The sequence below is a fragment of the Verticillium dahliae genome, genomic scaffold (genome assembly GCF_000150675.1).
Source record: "Verticillium dahliae VdLs.17 supercont1.10 genomic scaffold, whole genome shotgun sequence".
Taxonomy (NCBI): domain Eukaryota; kingdom Fungi; phylum Ascomycota; class Sordariomycetes; order Glomerellales; family Plectosphaerellaceae; genus Verticillium; species Verticillium dahliae.
The window spans coordinates 1,050,489-1,067,724 of NW_009276922.1; the positions used below are offsets into that span (position 1 = coordinate 1,050,489).

The window sequence follows — 17,236 nt, forward strand, 5'->3', positions numbered from 1 at the left end:
AGATGATCGCTCTCCTGAGGATGTCGGTAACGGCCCTTGGCCAGTGGTCGTCAATGGCGAAACGTCGCGTCAATTGACTGTTGAAGTGCAGCGGCGATTCAGCTGTAGACAGCTTCGCAGCAGGCGTATTGGCCGTAGGCGCCCTGCTGTAGATATCGAAGGTCAAGGAGCTGTATCGTCGCCCGGGCTCATAACTGTCACCACGGAATTGAACAAAGTGGATTGATTGTTGTTAAGGTACAAAAGGAGACTTCCAGAAGTCCAAACGAAGGTAATTGGTCAGATCCAGCATCGGTAAGGAGTCTTACCGGGGCGATAACGACAGAACAAATGCATCAAATGAGGACTCCACATTTGGGATGAAAGTACTCCTGGGTCACAGAACAGAACCTTGCCTGATCGGCAACACTACTGTAGTAAAGTTTCCGCCTCAAGTTATGAAAGATGATAAGCTTAATTGATCGCCATCTCTCCTGCGGCACAGAAATATGCCCTCAATGTCGCATCAATGTAACAAGATGAGTTCTGAATTTGTTCGGCATTCATTTGCTGGCGGTGTCTTGAATTCAGAGCTCGCAAATCTAGCTTTGTGTTTCGGTCCGGGAAATGACCAGCTTGAGCAGATGCCAACATGGGTATACGGCAGACCCCTAATGCTTTTCAGATCTTAATGATAACGAAGCCCAACCACGTGGTCACCGCTAGTACTTGTCAAATGAGAACCTATGTTCCATGTATACGTTGCATCGAATTGTATTATGCAGGAGTATCACTTAAGAAAACACTCAAAGTCGACGAATTGTGGCGTCTCTACAAGAAATATCCTGACTGCTGACAGGTTGGTCGCGTTAAGCCGGGTTATGTGGCACCAATTGAAACTTCAAGAGTTCATAGCCTCACATCCACGGCAGCCTCGATGTATTGCTGTTTCGGAAGCTGTCACGCTCTACGTACTAACTGGCGACGTATACTAGGCGTCTCAAACAGCTTCCGGCAGGCTCCATGGTGCCCGGTTTGAGTGCAAACCTCTATTCTTCGAGGGAACGTCATAGTGTGGCAGTGGCCTTTGCGCTGAAGCAATCCAAACTCGACTCGATTAAAGGATGATACAGGTGCATCGTCAGGGGTCAAGTGCCGTTTGATGCCGATTCGGAACACCCAAGCCAGAGCCTCGTGTGAGTGCTGTCGAACCGCGGCGTCATGCCATGGAATAGCTTCAAACAGCTGAAGAAGAAAATGGCTGCGTCCAAGGCTAGTTTTCCCAGTTTTGACAGGGGATCGTGTGATTGTATGAGCAGCTTCAGCCCTACGGCAGCCCCATGAGTTCGTCCATGTTGGGCTGTTGAGTCAGACATGACTGACACATGCAGCATCAGTATGAGAGCGGGAATTCCTGTACCTTCTCGTTACGCGCACCGCGTCATGATTAGTATCGGGACAATTTTGGAAGCTAGACCAGGGAGCTGAGAGGAAGAGCACCGATTTGTGGACGTATGCAGCCTGACAAATACATTATTCAGAATCGGCTCCAGGGGAAAAGGGGGTGAAGAGGATGTTTGGCGATCCTCGAAGGGCGAGTATGCCGGCACCACTGCACCCTGAATCAAGAATACCGTCCAGCCCTACCCGCTCCGTCGGACTCGCCACTGGCTTCACGATTGGCGATGGTCTTGCGCTGTTGCTCGACTCAGGTTCTCGATCGTGGTGTCCGTCAGTCCGGGGAACCGAGAAGGTATATGGCATGGGATGAACCCATCATGGCAGCTTCCTACAGGGGATGTGCCAGGCCAGAATGCTGTCGGCTCGCATCAGTCTTAATATTCTGTATCTTAATGCGAACCAGGGGAAGGGCAGGTCGTACTCAGAATCAAGGTAATGGGTGGCGATGGACCGGTGCGACTGCAGTAATTTGCCCTTCCCTCCACCAGTGAACGGGAATCTTCATGCGCTGTGCCCTGGTGATAGGCCAAAAGATGTACTCACGCTGGCACAACAATGTAACGCCGTCATCGACAAGGCGATATATACGGTCACCCACAACCACCTCACCTGGGTAGGGTGACGTGCTGCGCTCGACGGCCTTTTTCAGCGTCGTGGAGGCTGTATTGGGTCGTGTTGCCCATGACCCTGCACAGTGACTACCTTATACTGAGATGAGCTCCTCTCCCAACTGCCATGTCAGCCTATGTCTCCATCACCAAACCTTCACTACAATACCGATACTTGCGAGGCGCCGACAAATACGTGTTCGGAACTTGCTATTATGCCCTGGACCCGAACTTTTTCATATCACCAGATACAATGCACCATGGAATAGATTTCGGACGCGTCCAGACCGTCACCGGAAGATTGCATGATGGCCCGAGATAGCGGTTCAATATAGAAACCCTTGATACTGTGGATCGAGAAGGCATCCTCGAAACCCAGAGAGATCACAGCCGACGATACCCTTTCGCTCCAGACCCAGATGACGACCGCACCTCAGAGATCGCGGTGAGGTCGCGCAATCACTCGCTCTTTCTTCCTCGTTGGCACAAGGCGCATGGAATTGCCTGCCTCAGAATGGCCACTGGCAAGGTCGCTCACTGCATGCAGTACAGCCATAAGCCCGCTGCCTGAACCCGCCTGTCGAGCCTCGTGATTGCTGGCAGAGAGAGAGAGAGAGAGAGAGAGAGAGAGAGAGAGAGAGAGAGAGAGAGAGAGGGAGATGCAGGGTCCAAGTCGAGGGCACAGGTCGCGATTTGCTGCCGCCACCCCGGAGTGAGCGAGCGAGCTTGTGTCCCAGGATACCCAAGAAAGGCTCTGAAGCACTCGAGACGTGATGCAGGTACGAAGATGACAAGATGGCACCTATGCAGGCTAGACTTGCCAGCCCGCCTGGTCCATCATGATGTGGGCACAAGAGACACCTGAACTCTATGTCCGCAGGGCTGTTCGCAACGCCGCCTCGAGTCTACCGCATAGGCCTAGGCCGCAAGCTCCTTCCCTGCGAAGCTCGCCAGCCCTGTACAAGGCATCCGGCCTACCCACAGTCGCCTGGCCGGCACAGGAAGGAGCCATGCACGCACTCGGAGCACGCCTTGGGGCACTCCTGTCTCGCCAAGCCGCCGGGAGCTGTCCGTTGCCCGTGGCTAGGTACCTATGTAGGTGCAGGTAGGCGACTGTCGCGCTATGCCCGGCTACGCGCGGTATGCCTGGCTACACGTGACTTCATCTGTGCTACCTTGAACGGACGAGCGTGAAAAGGCGCGACAAGGCGCATGGTGCTAAGCCCTGAGACCCAGAGACTAAAGACCAGATACCTACCGATAGACAAGATACCATGTTGTTTCTGGCAGGACCAGGCAAAGGCCGAGTCAGGCATGAGGACGAGGGGGTCACGATGGTGCGGACGAAGAGGGACGAGTCCGCAGCGTGGGCCAACGCCCAGACAAAATGGGTGGAGAGAACTGCAAGGCGCACAGAAGAGGTTTCAAGGCTCGAGGCTAAGATGGTTCGCTCCAAGTCAAGTCGACGAACTTGTTACGTGGCACCGTGTGTGTTGCGAGACGAGGCCAGCTCTGAAGTTGTGCCGCGCTGGGCGGGGCCAGTGTGTGAGTGAGTACCTAAGGTACACAGCATATTTGGCTTGAAAAGGATAGGATAGCAACGATGGGCTGTGACAACCTCGCCAGCCTCACAGGCTTTGCAAGCGCATACGAGGATGGCGCGAATGCAGATGACATAGCCGTGCGCAGCCTCCACCTCTGTCTCCGCCCTTTCCATCCTCTGTCCTCCCCAAGTTCGATGGAGGTGGTGTTGATAGCGACGGGGCAGGGACTATGCCCAGTACAGGCCAGGCAACAATGCAGACAGACCGACCGACCGACAGACGCTTATGGCGGGTAGCCTGAAGGCCATATGCTTGCGGCCGGCCCTACGAGGATGTTTGATCGGATATCGGGTCATGCGCTTTCCTAGATCAAGCATTCCCAGGCATCCTAGGCTGACGTGCGCGGTATCCGGTCTGTCGAAGCGGGTTCCGCCCGCTCACGCCGCTGTACATTTAGCATTCTATTGCACAGCCCATGTCAAAATTCTGACCCCCGGCGAGCTTCCTACCTCTCGCTCTGCCCTTCGTCCAGTCTGGTTCGTAGAAGAGAGAGACTTGACTTCTTCTGAGGCGGGTTCCATGGAACATCAACCCGTGCTTAGAGAGGATGGTTTCCAAATAAAACCAAGCAAAATAAATGCCAGAGGCCACAGCGACACTCTATGCGAACGAACAGGCGAGAGAGACATAGATGGAGAGTCGTTGACGCCAGACGCAGCCCAAGCCAACATGAGGAAGTGATGAACACACTCAAAACAACAAAACGTGGATGCCAAGCGGGGGCGACAGGGGTTAACGCCGCGGAGGCAGGTTGGGCAGACACCAGCCCCGACCAGCAAGATGGTGTACCGGCCACGTTTTCCACCCCTTGCCGCTGCCCACCGTCGGGTACCGTTGACTTATACGTATCGGCGGAGGCAGAAAGGCCAGCGTAGCACGTGTCCATCGTAAGCGCACCGTCTCCCTCCTTCGGGGCTCGGGGGGTGAGAGAGAGTGGCAAACGAACTCAATGAGGAAATATCATGCATGGTGGGAAGGTACCTTACGTGGCGAGGGAAGATGCGATGCATTCACGACGTATACCATGTACAACTGACTAATGAACCAGGGGGGGAAGAGGGTTCCTGCGATGCGTCGAGCAGGCCATGTCAGCCGCTGCCGTCGAAAGAAAAAGATGGCTCGGGCTAGGGCTGGGGCTCGCTCAGTGTGAGGGATGCTGTGGGCTGAGCAACGGCGGTGAAGGATGGTGAGCTGAGACATGGCGTGGGAGGGTGTCCAGCAACTGGCAAGAGCGGTACGAGGCGTGCGACGCCGCGCTGTGCGGTTTGCCCCCCCCCAAATGTCCTCATCTTCCAATTGCGATCAGAAGCGACCGGAAATGCGGTTCATACATCAAGCTGAGACGCCGCCAGTCATAGTAAAGTCACGACCAGTTCACCACCCACCAACACCACGACGATGGCCAACGGATGTCGGGAGGGTGGGCGGTCAAGGTACCTTGAAGGTGGTAGTAGCAGCACAGATTCAAGATCAGTCTTCTGCGAGATCGAATAGCAATCAAAAGAACTGGTGCGTGTCCACCGTCTAGGCCGTTTGCCAAGCAGCCGGCGTGGGCGGCAAGCTGAGTCGCTCGTCCTTCTGGAAGGGCTTGGAAGCGTTCCGGTGCTGCAGGAGCAGGGAGCTGCAGGAGCTGCAGGAGCTGCATGAGCTGCAGGTGCTAACAGGTCGGAAGCCCTAGAGGCCGCCAGAAGGTTTCTGGAAGGAACGCCCATGGATGGAACTTCCGGTACTTGGCCCGGAGTGTTGCAAACAGAGTTCAAGTCTGCCGAAGTCCCAAGACTGAATGCTACTTGCATGACAGACCACGTTTCTTGTTTCGCAATCGGAAGGCTCAAACGCTTTTTGCGCTGACCAGTCGGAAGTACGTCGCTTGCTCATCTGTGTGTAAGACAAAGAATCCACCGGTGATGTGGTGACACCACTCCACGCCCCTCTCACGGTGTTCCTCATGCCCACAACTCGGGCCCCAAGGGCACTCCTCGGGGCCACCGCAGATCGCCTGAGGCTCCGCTGTTCAAGCTTCTTCTCTGCATCCTTCGCCGCGACTTCCAGTTTCGTCCTTCTCTTCATCCATTGACGCCCTCCCCCTCCCCCCCCACTTCCTCTCGAGCTGGAGCCGAGAGAGGTCTTGGGTCCATCTGCCACCAAGGAATCTGCCGGCGCTACTGTTCGCTCCAATGAAATGGGCATACTAGAAACAAATGCGCATACTGGTTGGCTCACCTCGTACCCACTGCCGGCATCGGCGTGATTAGTGGGACCTACATAGTAGCTAGCTGCCAGGGCCAAGGGCAAGAAAGGAAGACCTTAACGCCGATGCCAGCTCGCAGTAGCGTGCAGATAGTCCTGAGTCATGGCGCAGACAGCCCGGCCGCATATCGGGAACAACGCCGACCACGACCAGTGTGTCTCGGAGCTTCGGGGAGCCAATGAACAGCGTAACAGGGTTCACTGGCATGCATATTTGGTGGCAGCGATCCTGTGCGATCTCATAGGATATGCATTTGCTTTTTTTGAACGGCGTTGCCATCTGAGCTAAGTACTACGTTCTCGAGAGTGTGGACATGTGTCACGACCCGTTGACGTGCATCGCTACGATGTGGCCAGTAAGGAACGATGCGGCGTTCTGGGGTTCGTATCCGCTCCATGTTGGAGGAGACGAATAAAGTGAATCCGTTCAGAGTTTGCTGGTGGTTTTCGCTGTGACGGCACCGGCAGGGCTATCAGCACCGGCCCGGTCACCGACATGGATGCGCTCCAGACCGCGGCGCATCTCGAGGCTCATACCGGAGGCCACCGGCCGGCCGGTGGAGCGCTCAACAAACACTTGAATGAATTCCCCGACGGCTCTGACGTCCTGAATACCCTTTTCGAAGAGACCAATCTCATAGGTGACGCTCGTCTTACCGAGCTTGTTAACGCGCAAGGCCAGTTCGGCCACAGCGGGGAATGATATGGATGCGAAATAATCGCTGTGCGAATGCACAACCACGCCGTGCTGCGGGGAAGACGCCGGCTGGAGCCCGCAGTGCTCGATGAGATAGGTGTTGACCACCGAGTCATACAAGAAGTTGTATACAGAGTTGTTCATGTGTTGGTACATGTCGTTATCGGCCCTGGATTGCTCATGGTTATTCATTGCACGCCCCCCCTCCAAGTCCATGGAACAACTGGATGGGGAAGAGGCACCCACCATCGCGTCCGGTAGTCAAGAATGTAGTGATAGTCCTGCCGGCGGCGCCGTTTGAGCTCTCGGTGCGAGGCAGCCATGGTCTCGTGGTCTGTTGTCTGGTGTTCGCTGGACAGCGCACACAAGGCCGATGGTGGTGTGGACTGGCGGTGGGTAATTGCGAGAAATTGATACGTCAAGAGAAGAGGAACAGGGCAGAAGGGTGGGGGGAGGGGCGGTTCTTCCAGGTTTCTAGACTGGTAGATCCCGAAACCATTCAGATAGTGATTAAGAATCAAACGGTTTACATGTACCTGGGAATGGCACTATGCGTGTCGGTAGAGTATCGTTCACTCCCCTCCGCAGGTGACACAGGGCGATCAGGGGACGGAGCCGACTCGAGACAGATATAGTGGCTGAGGCCACAAATGATGAGCCGGAACCGAGGCTTGTTGGTTTGGCGGCGAGGGGGATAGCGGGGGCAATGCCGTGCACAGACCATGCGAGGCTCGACCGGTCCAATCTGCCGCGACTCACCGCCCAAGATTTTCTGACTCCCGACGCAGATCGCATCCTCAACGGCCGTTTGAGATGAGTAGAGGTCGAAACAACTTGCTCAGCGTCACCGTCGTCTGCCGCGCTATCGCATCAACCCATCACGCGCATCGACCGGTCCGTCCTTACAAGGCTGGTACCACCCCGCTCATCAAAGTGGCTGCCCTCGGACGTCTCTTGGCGCCTTTCGTGCGGTTGACCCGATCCATTGTCGCCTCGCCCATGACATCTACGCCGCCCCCTGACCCGGTGCCTTCGCAGCTGGCCGTGGAACAGGCAGAGGCAGCGCAGACAGCGCTGCCGCCCGCTCGGAAGACGGAAAAGAAGCAGAAGAAGAGGACACCCGATCATGGCAATGCTCTCCCGGACATCATCATCACCCCTCTCGAAGGACCCTGGCCGCGTCCCTACGTCATTGAGGACGGCCTGCGCAAAGTGAAACCATATTATCACACCTTCAACACCTACTGCAAGGAACGCTGGCGTGGTCGCACCTTGATAGACGTGTTTTCCTGCGAGTTCCGGGACCGAACACCCGAGTACTATCGGAAATGCATGGACGATGGCAAGATTGCGGCCAATGGCAAAGTCGTTGGCGCCGATTATGTCATCAGAAACGGTGATCTAGTCAGTCACACCTCCCATCGCCACGAGCCGCCCGTCACGGCGGAGCCCATTGCCGTCATCCACGAGGACAATGACTATCTCATCGTCAACAAGCCGGCGGGCGTTCCGGTCCACCCCGCCGGCCGCTACAACTTCAACTCGGTTGTCGAGATCCTCAAGTCGGAGCGCGGTGCGCACTTCATGCCCCGCCCCTGTCACCGGCTCGATCGTCTGACGAGTGGCATCCTGTGCTTCGGCAAGACCGCGCAAGCTGCGACCGACCTAAGCCGTCAAATACAGGCGCGCATGGTGCGCAAAGAGTATGTCGCCCGGGTCATCGGCCACTTTCCTGATGGCGAGGTGGTTTGCGACCAGCCGCTGCTGCAGATATCACCTCGTCTGGGCCTCAACCGTGTCCGCGCCAACGGCAAATTCGCTCGTACCGTCTTCAAGCGCCTGGCCTACTACCCTCCGGCGTCGTCCGACGTCGACGAGGGGCCGGAACAAAGACCCAAGACGCCCGAGGAAGCCGCAGACGAGGAGCAGCGCCCGTGGACTTCCAAGAAGGGTTATTCCATCGTCCGCTGTCTGCCCCTGACCGGCAGGACACATCAGATCCGCGTGCATTTGCAGTTCCTTGGTTATCCCATCCAGAACGACCCGATATACGCCAACCAAAGAGTCTGGGGGTTCGATCTCGGCTGTAACGATGACGGGACCACGCACACGGATGAGGATATCATGTCGCGTCTCGAGAAGATGGGCAAGGAAGAAGTTGCTGACGCGGTAGCATACCACGAAGAAATGGTGGATTTGTACCACAAACGAAGAGCTGAGAAGCTCTCTGGTGAGCTGTGCAAGACGTGCGACACGCCGCTCTACACGGACCCAGGTGATCAGGAGCTGTCTTTGTTCCTTCACAGTCTTCGATACGAGGACTCGGGAGGTAAATGGAGTTATTGCAGTCCTCTGCCTTCCTGGGCGCTTCCACCGAGTGGCATGAGTGGACCGACAGCGGTGGGCGGGCTGGGAGAACTTGTGGAAGCTGTCAAGGATGACCCAGTCGATCTGACCTTGTAGAGGCCGTCTTGCTTCCCTGCCTGATGTGTGTCCATTTGCTGCATGCAGATTGACGTGACTTAGGAATCCAAAGCAAAGAAATAGAATATCATCCCATCACACCTTCGCGAGGCCTCTGACTTGTGGAGTATGTCTTTTACTCACACCGCAGCCTCCCTGATGTCGACCAGCTTTGAGAATGACCTGGAGTTGCTACGATTCGGCGCCGCCGCTTTCTCACCGGCTGCCATTTTAGGGGCTCATAGGCTCCGATGCTCCGAAAGCCAAATCTTTGCCTTGGCTCCTGTCGGCTGGGCTGGCTGCGTTGCAAGCTCGCTCCTGAGTGGCTGGTGGTTCTACGGAGCTTGCGCCGCACAACGTACCCAAGCCCCCTCCCCCAAACCAACGAACCAGAGTCACTTGGCTATCTCCGCTGCTGGCTCAGTCTCTTCCTCAGCTTCTTTCTCGCTCCGCAGCACCTAGCAGACTCGCCCTCGTGAAGGAGTAGGCCTGGCCCGATCTTTTGTTGCGGCAAAGACAGCCACTGCGCCACTGCGGAGCCACCCGGCCAGTACTGGGTACGAAGAGTTGTCACGCAGACTACTGTGTGCCGCAACCGCCATCGCGGACCAGGACATCACCTGCTGATGCCTTGCCCGATAGCTCGTCCCGCAAACGGAGTCAAGTCCGAGTTGCGACCGCTGTTGGAGGGGTCTGAAAGAAATCCCAAGCCGGGGGACTGGGCCAACCACCCATCGCTTCGGTACTACGCATTCCACGCTCGTGTGTGGCCGACGTACCCCGGTACGTACCCTGTGCGCCCGGACCCAAAACACCTGATGGATCAGGTGGTGCGTAATCCCGCGTCCGCTGTCTCTTCCACCTCCCCGAACATGAGCTTATGGCTTGTCCTTGGCTCAACCAACGGCTGCAGCTCCATCGATCACTCCGATTTCCAAAGTCGCCAGCGTCGTCAGCATCGAGGCTCGTCCGACAAGCTGATGGATTCATCTGCCTGTATCAGATGGCTCAATCAAGCACATATTCACATTGAGGTGAGTAGCGGGCTCGTGTGGCTGACAACGCCCACCGGACATCGCGTACATGTACACCTAACCACAACCTCGGGTGCGCTTTGTGGAGTTCGACCGCCACTCTCTCAGGGCCACGTCCCGGATGACAGTACAGTGGCCTGATTGATGGCTGAGGAAGCCTAGAATTGAGGACAAGGAGAGTCGGGCAGCACGCAGATGGGGCGGCGATCGATTCGAGTCGGCACGCAGCGCCACTGATCTCGTAAAAAGAGTAGAATGGCCGGCAGGTGCAGTGGTGAATGAGTGTTGATGTAGACAACACGGGTTGGGCGGTGCATCGAGGTAAATCATCGCAGCGTTGTACAGCACCGGCGAGGCCGGCAGGCTTAATGCCCACACACACACCCTGGGCTCAGCTCGCTTTGCTACCAAAGCTCGGCAGGTGAAGTTTACTTTTCTAGTCCTTCCAAAGGAGCTTCAAGTCTGTCGACCACAGGGTTTAGTTCGGTCTCGTCTCTGCTGAAATGGCTTTCTCTCCTGTCAAGCCTTGTCGCTGCAGTGGTAGTTGGGCTCAAGAACTGCGTAGATGCGGGGGATGGGAGATGATCTGCACTGGCAGGTCTGGCAGTTGTTGGATGGGCTCGGCATTTCTCCCTGGGCGCAAGCTGAGCTTGGCCGACACGGCTGCCTCTGCCCAGCTTTTCCGAACCACAATGTTCCTTGTTCATCACGTTTGCCAGAATCCTTCAATGCCTCCGGCAAGACTCTGCACATGCCAACTGCACTCATTCTTCGCCTTCCACAACCACTAGCCTGGTACCCACCACCGCGGTTGATGTTTTGTCACCATCGAGGACTGCGGCACAGACTGCTCGTCGAGAGAGTGAAGCAAGGAGACAGGCACGGCCACAAGGGATGGCCGAATGGTGACGACACAGTGTCGAAAACATTTGGGTTATTCGCGATGCTTGAGAGGTAGCGAACGGAAAAGGAGGTCGGCAATCGTCATCTGCCAGACCCAAAATCACTATACTTCTCCGTAGCGGGTAGTCTAAAGCACAGGTTTAAGCTCACCTTCTGTGTTTCCTAGGGCCAGCTGGGCGGCTTTGGTCGCGTCCTTTGTTCGCCTTCCATCCTCACATGGAGTGTGCGATCGGAGATTCTGCGGACATGTCGCCGTCGCTGTTCGGAAGTACCCACGGAGGGATAGGTCTGGCTGGTGCTGGATGGCTGACTGGCTGGCGACGGCGTATTTCATCCCCTTGGTCTCGGTTATTGTTCCTCGCAATGAAGAAACGGACGGCGCGATGCAGTGCAGTCGAATTCAGCTGCCTGTATCTCCAAGCGTTTCCCGCCATTATGTTCCATCTCACTTGCACACAGACCGGTCTTTCTTTCGGCAACACGACTTGAGCTGAGCTCCATGCCGCTGGGCCGCTCGTTCATCGGCAGTGGCATAACGCCGATGAGTTTCTGTCTCGTTCTGGTCCTTCCTTGCCACTCGAGACGGTGATAGCGTGTGTGTGCGCGTGTGTGTGTGCTTGATCCCACGTCGGTCTGGACGGCTGCACAATACGTATGTTGTGATTGTGTTTTATCGACTGCATACCGTCGAGATACATTGAGCTGATCGATACGGGTTGTCCTAGGAGCCTAACCCCCCAGGATTGTTTCTCCGAGACCTCGGCAAAGGAGGCCGTGGGATTTTGGATGAAGGATCGGGCAAATCTGGCGCTGGCTACTGGTTGGTTCTGGCTCCCTGCCTCGTTCGTGCTCTCCTGCTCCTGCTCTGCTTCTTCGGGTCAGTAGAGCGTCATCAGGTTGCTTCCAAACGGCTTCTCTGAGCAGCCGTCGAAAGTCTGATGGGCAGGCGGTGCGATCCAAAGGTCCGTTCCAGACGACACCAACACAACCTGAGTGCACGGCGACTCCACTGTATCTACCCAGTGTTTCTAGCGGCACATCAGACCAACAGAGTTTTACACGAATTCGGCGTAGCCTAAACTCTAATTCTCTGAGGAACACAGGCCCCCCCTGGCCAGGCGACCCGCTGCCAGACGGATCAGAGAAGGGTAGGACATACCAGACGAGCCAGAGTAATCACCGACCGTGACATCGATGGGGCTACAAGGTCCAGGGGAAGGGGAGGGGAGGGGGGGGGGGGTCAGTGTTGTCATCAAGATTCTTCTTTCATCGACACACACCCCGGCCCTCATCTTCTGGGCCTGTCGCACACCCCCGAGCACGCCCCTCCTGGCCCCCCGGTCACTCCTCGCCGTGCCTTCCATGAGGGTTCCTGGGACTCGAGAGTCGAAGACCAAGCAGCATGGGAGGCCCCGTTCTGCACTATACCGAATAAAGACAGGGATCTTAGCAAGGATCAGGGCTCTAACGGGACTTTGTACGTCGTAGCAACAAACTCCTATGACCTTGCCTTTTACTGTAACCTCTCCTCCCTCCCCTGGTACCAGTACCCAACACCCCCCCTTTCTACCCCCCTGAACGATCCATCCGTCACCACAGAGCTCATCGACCCGAACGACTCCCCAGCTGTTCCCTGCATCTGTGTGTAGTTCTCGAAGTGGGTTAGCAATTTGCGCCTGGTCCCCAGTCTAACCTGTCTGTCATGATGATGCCAGCCCAAGGGGTGCCGTGATGGCCAGCCCGGTCACTAGAGTACAGTACTAGTTACGTACCCAGGTACAAACGGAAGGGCTGTGTTCCAGGGTACTTGGTCCGTCGTCGTCGCCGCCGCCGTCGTCGCCGTCGCCGTCGTCACCCTTCCTCTCCCCATGGCCCATGGTCAGACCCATCTCAGACGCGAGCTAGCATTTGCGCCGGATGCATCCTTCCCATGAGCCCTTGTACCAGGAACTTATACCATCTGCGCTTCTCGCCCTGAAACCCCTTTGCCGGCCGGCACCGGGGACCCTACATAGTACGCCTGTTACCAAGTATGTATGTACATGCAGAAAGCTCAACACTGATAAATCGATCTATATCATGCCAATGGGTCCTCCCCGACTGCCTACCCCTGCCGCACACCCCGTAAACGTAAGGTATTCCCCAGAAGTAGAGTACGACGACTGGCACCGTCACCTCACACATATATACCTATACCGCGAACCTCAACACAACATAAACGAACAAGAACCCCTCTTTCCTTTCGCTCGATAACCTCCAAGTTCTTCAGCTCCTGCGACCCAACCTTCCATCACCTCACCTCACTTGACCTCTCACTTTCACCTGCCCTCTACCACACACCCCCACCCCTTCTTCTCCATTCACAGTCTTCTTTTTTTTTCTTTCCCACCACCCACTGTTCACGGGCGCGAATACACTTACGCGCACGCATACGAACACGTACCCGCACGAACATCCACACATAAAAAGAACTGCTCGCCATGACACGATCCTCTTCCGCAGAGCCCGCCAAGGGTACCAAGAGAAAGGGTAAGCAGCCCCCCCCTCCTCCATCCTTCTTCATCCGCCCCGCACCAGAGAGCTCTTCCCCACGGGCGGATCACGACCGCATCATGATGGTATGGAGTAAGACTGACTCGAACAACTCTTCAGGCACGAGGAGCGTCTCGACATTGAACCCCGCCCAGTTGGCGCGCAAGAGAGCCAACGACCGAGAGGCCCAGCGAGCCATTCGCGCGCGCACCAAGGAACACATCGAGAGGCTGGAGCAACAGCTCGCCGATCTGCAAAGCGAGCGAGGCGGAGACCAGTCGCAGACTATTCAAGAACTCACCCGGAGGAATAGAGCCCTCGAGGAGGAGATCTACCGCCTCAGGGAGGCCGCAGGACAGCCCACCGGCCACTCGTACCCCAACTCGGGTATGCTCCCCATGAACCTACAACACGCCCACATGGCGCAGCCCCAGCCCAGCGATCAACTCGCTAACACGATGATGATGATGCCCAGTCTACGACGACAACTGAGCTCTGTCAGCGGGGCCATACCGAGCCCGCGATCATCCCCGTTCCCGGCGTCAGGTGGCTATAGCGGCATGCCCGAGCTGGGACCCTCTTACGTGCCTCTCCCTGATGCCTCGGAGTCGTGGGGTCCTGGCGTCTCGGTGCCCTCCAACGTCTCGAGCCCGTCGTCCTCCGCCAATACTGACGAGTACGGCGGCGCCTACATCCCAACGAGCATCCCGGCACCGATGATGGAAGCGAGGAGCGTCCCCGCCAAGATGGATTATGACGATGTAGACTCTGGTAAGCAACGCACGCCAACGGCGTACGTGCAACGCAATCCTGAGACGCTAACCACCCAGTCCGCAGACGCTGGCTACCCTCTCTCGCATCATCGCAGCCAGGTGGGCGCCAACGGCTACCTGCCTCACGAGCCATGGAATATGTACCCGGCCCTGTACTACCAGCAGCAGCCGTCAGCCCACTGATTCGGCAGCCGGGCACGTCTTTTTGGGAAATGCCGTCCCTTGTCCTAGCGCCTACCTGCGCTGCCGACCAGTGGATCATCAGTTTCACACACGACTGCCGCCGGCTCGCGCAAACGAAAAACATTGACGCGCTTCTCCGACCTCCGCGTGTCAACTTGAAGACACTCCTCGAGTATAATCCGCCTTCGCCAACGCACCCAGCACCGCGAATCCACATTGCCGACCTCGAACGTGCCCTCGACGTGAACAGTGCCGGTTCAGGCGCCGCGCCGCACCCTCTGGCCGAGCTGATAACGGCACTCGTCGATAAGGCCGGCATGGCCAATGTGGTGGAGCGTCTCGCCCTGTTCCTCCCCGTCCAGCGTGTCGTGGCTTGGTTGGCACAGCCCACCCGCGAGTCCTACAACGCCCTCGTCCTCAACTACGCCCCCCGACCCAGCCAGCTCACGGTCCCTCACCCACAATGGGTGGACTTTGTGCTGCAAGGTCCTCTGCGCGACGCCATTATTGAGCGACAGGATGTATACGCCACAGAAGAGTTTCAGAACATCTACGCTAATAGCCTTCGTCTCCTCAATTGGCCAGGTCGCCCGGTGGACGCGATCAACATGGACCCGACGACGGGCGAGGTGTGGCTCAACGACACGTTTGCCGCACATGCTCTACGGATTGAAAATTGGCGCATGCACGAGACTTTTGTCCGGCGCTATCCTGAGCTTCGCGGCTTTGTAGAGCTTACAGAGTCCTGATACAAGACTGAGAGTCTACAGTATACCTAAGCTTGTTTCGCTTCTTCTGTTACGATTCCACTTTGTCTATCTTATCAGCTCGAAATGCCATCTGTGTTTCCTCATTTTTTATCCCTGTCCTGCGAATTCCATGACGCTGCATGTATTCCTGGTGTGTCTTTGCGCGTGCTCTATCTAGACATAGACTTTCTGCTTTCACCCTGACTGCACGTATCGAGAGGGGGTGGTACGATCTGGAATAGGTTTTTTTTTTCTTTCCTCAGAGGGTTACACAACCCCTTGCACAGTCGCAGGGGTTTGGACACGCTGAAGCGTGGAGGCATCTCGTCTATGTTGGTCCGCTCACGTTTCTTGTTCCAACGCTCTTCTCCGTTGTCTTGGCCGCGGTGGACAAGAGGTTCCAAAAACGAACCCAGACAGGGCGGGGCGGGCATAGACGGGGAATGGACGGGGACGGCGTAGCCGGTGGCCGGCAGCAATCGGAGGGGTCTCGAGGTACTTGTTCGCAGGTGATGACCCCCCTCCCCTCCCCCCCCCCGGATGCGGGAGCAGCGCCTTGGCGCGCTGGCCATATGCATAGAGTTTGACACACTTGACTGGATTCGGGGGTGGGGGGCAGGGAGGAGGGATAGCAATGGGGGTAAGGGAGGGAATGCAAGAGATTGAGAACTGACGACCATCATGACCCCCGTGTCATCGTTGGGATTGAATGCTACACTATGCACAAACTTTCCACTGTCTCCCAACGAACACGTCGCATTGTGCGCTTCGCTCTGTCCATGCGTCCTCTACGCTGCGCCGCATGGCGCTTCGTCTTACCGTCCCCAGTGCCGCCCCCAATAGGTGAGTTTTAGGGTCGCAGGTACCTTTACATACATGAATGGCTGCCAAGTGACCTGCGCCACCCCCAGCTGCGTATGTTGAATGAAGCAAAGGCTCTGCCGGCATTCCCGATCGGCAGCATGAGGTCATCATTCGAGATTTCGGGAAGAGGGGGGGGGAGACGGGATTGCCGCAACACCAAGAGCTCGCAAGACAGAGCAAGGAAATGGAAGAAGGGGACCAGGAGGGGGAAGGGGGATTGGTCGATGAGGAAAGGGACGGGCGTTGTGACTGAATGCGTGTATGCTTGGAACGGGCGTTCACCGAGTGTCCTGTGGTGGCAGCAGCGCTTAAGCGGCGCGAATCCGCATAACGCTGTTATTATGGGAGGTGGGTTGGCGCTTCACTCTAACAGATACAGCGACATCCACGACAGGTTTCGCGTACATAACGCTTTGGTTCTGTGCGCAGAATGGGATTGCGTGTAGATCGGCCTTTCGGGCTGATTCCAAACTCTCTCGTATCGTCTGATCAACATCTCTATTTCTTTCTCACCCACAATCTCGTGCGCCGTCTTGTTCCAATTAATCCCCTCTCCCCTCTCCCCTCTCCCCTCCCCCTGCCATATTCTGCTGTATCGTAGTGGGTTCTCGGCTAGGTTTGGGAGGACCAATGATTTCGAAGTGCGTATATTGTTGATGGATGAATGAGCTGACGAGTGCATCATGACAGTCGTCATCTCAACGGGAGCAAGTCGGAGGGGAGAAGGACTGTAATTCGTGATCCCTGCCTGGCATGTACTTGTAATACCAGCCACCCCTGGCTCTCTGTCTTTGTTGTTCGTGTCTCTATCCCCTCACTACCCGTCTCCATGGTTGGAGAAATCTCCCCAAAACCATCAAGCTCCCGTTCCCGTGCCGTGAAAAACGGCTTGGTTCCGTGCTGAAGATGGTCGCACCACATGGTGGCATGGGGACGAATCGGGACGCCGAAAGTCAACGGGTGGTTGTCGGCCACATGGGAGGTTGGTGTGTCCCCCCCCCCTTCCCCTCCTGCGGAAGTAAAAAAGAGCCGTGGCCTGGGTGAGTAAATGGTTCTGTAAGCGACAGTTGAAGGGAGGGGCAGGGGTCGCGGACGGCAGGATGGGTAACCTTGACCGGGGGGGGGGGGGGGGGGGG

General features: G+C 56.6%; 3 protein-coding genes across 3 annotated transcripts; 2 read left to right on the forward strand and 1 right to left on the reverse strand.

Moving 5' to 3' along the window:
• Nucleotides 1-6,329: 6,329 nt before the first annotated feature.
• VDAG_05608 (thioesterase family protein) lies at nucleotides 6,330-6,922 on the reverse strand (the record flags this gene model as incomplete). The annotated part of the gene is made up of 2 exons (XM_009652503.1): nucleotides 6,330-6,768; nucleotides 6,846-6,922. The coding sequence occupies 2 exons, from the start codon at nucleotides 6,920-6,922 to the stop codon at nucleotides 6,330-6,332; spliced, it is 516 nt and encodes a 171-aa protein (XP_009650798.1).
• Nucleotides 6,923-7,412: 490 nt separating this feature from the next.
• On the forward strand, nucleotides 7,413-9,062 carry VDAG_05609 (DRAP deaminase; the record flags this gene model as incomplete). Its single annotated transcript, XM_009652504.1, has 2 exons — nucleotides 7,413-8,928; nucleotides 9,046-9,062. 2 exons carry the CDS (start codon nucleotides 7,413-7,415, stop codon nucleotides 9,060-9,062), a joined length of 1,533 nt encoding a protein of 510 aa, XP_009650799.1.
• Nucleotides 9,063-13,479: 4,417 nt separating this feature from the next.
• Nucleotides 13,480-15,266, forward strand: VDAG_05610 (uncharacterized protein; the record flags this gene model as incomplete). Its single annotated transcript, XM_009652505.1, has 4 exons — nucleotides 13,480-13,528; nucleotides 13,652-14,324; nucleotides 14,369-15,116; nucleotides 15,258-15,266. 4 exons carry the CDS (start codon nucleotides 13,480-13,482, stop codon nucleotides 15,264-15,266), a joined length of 1,479 nt encoding a protein of 492 aa, XP_009650800.1.
• Between the last annotated feature and the right edge of the window lie 1,970 nt (nucleotides 15,267-17,236).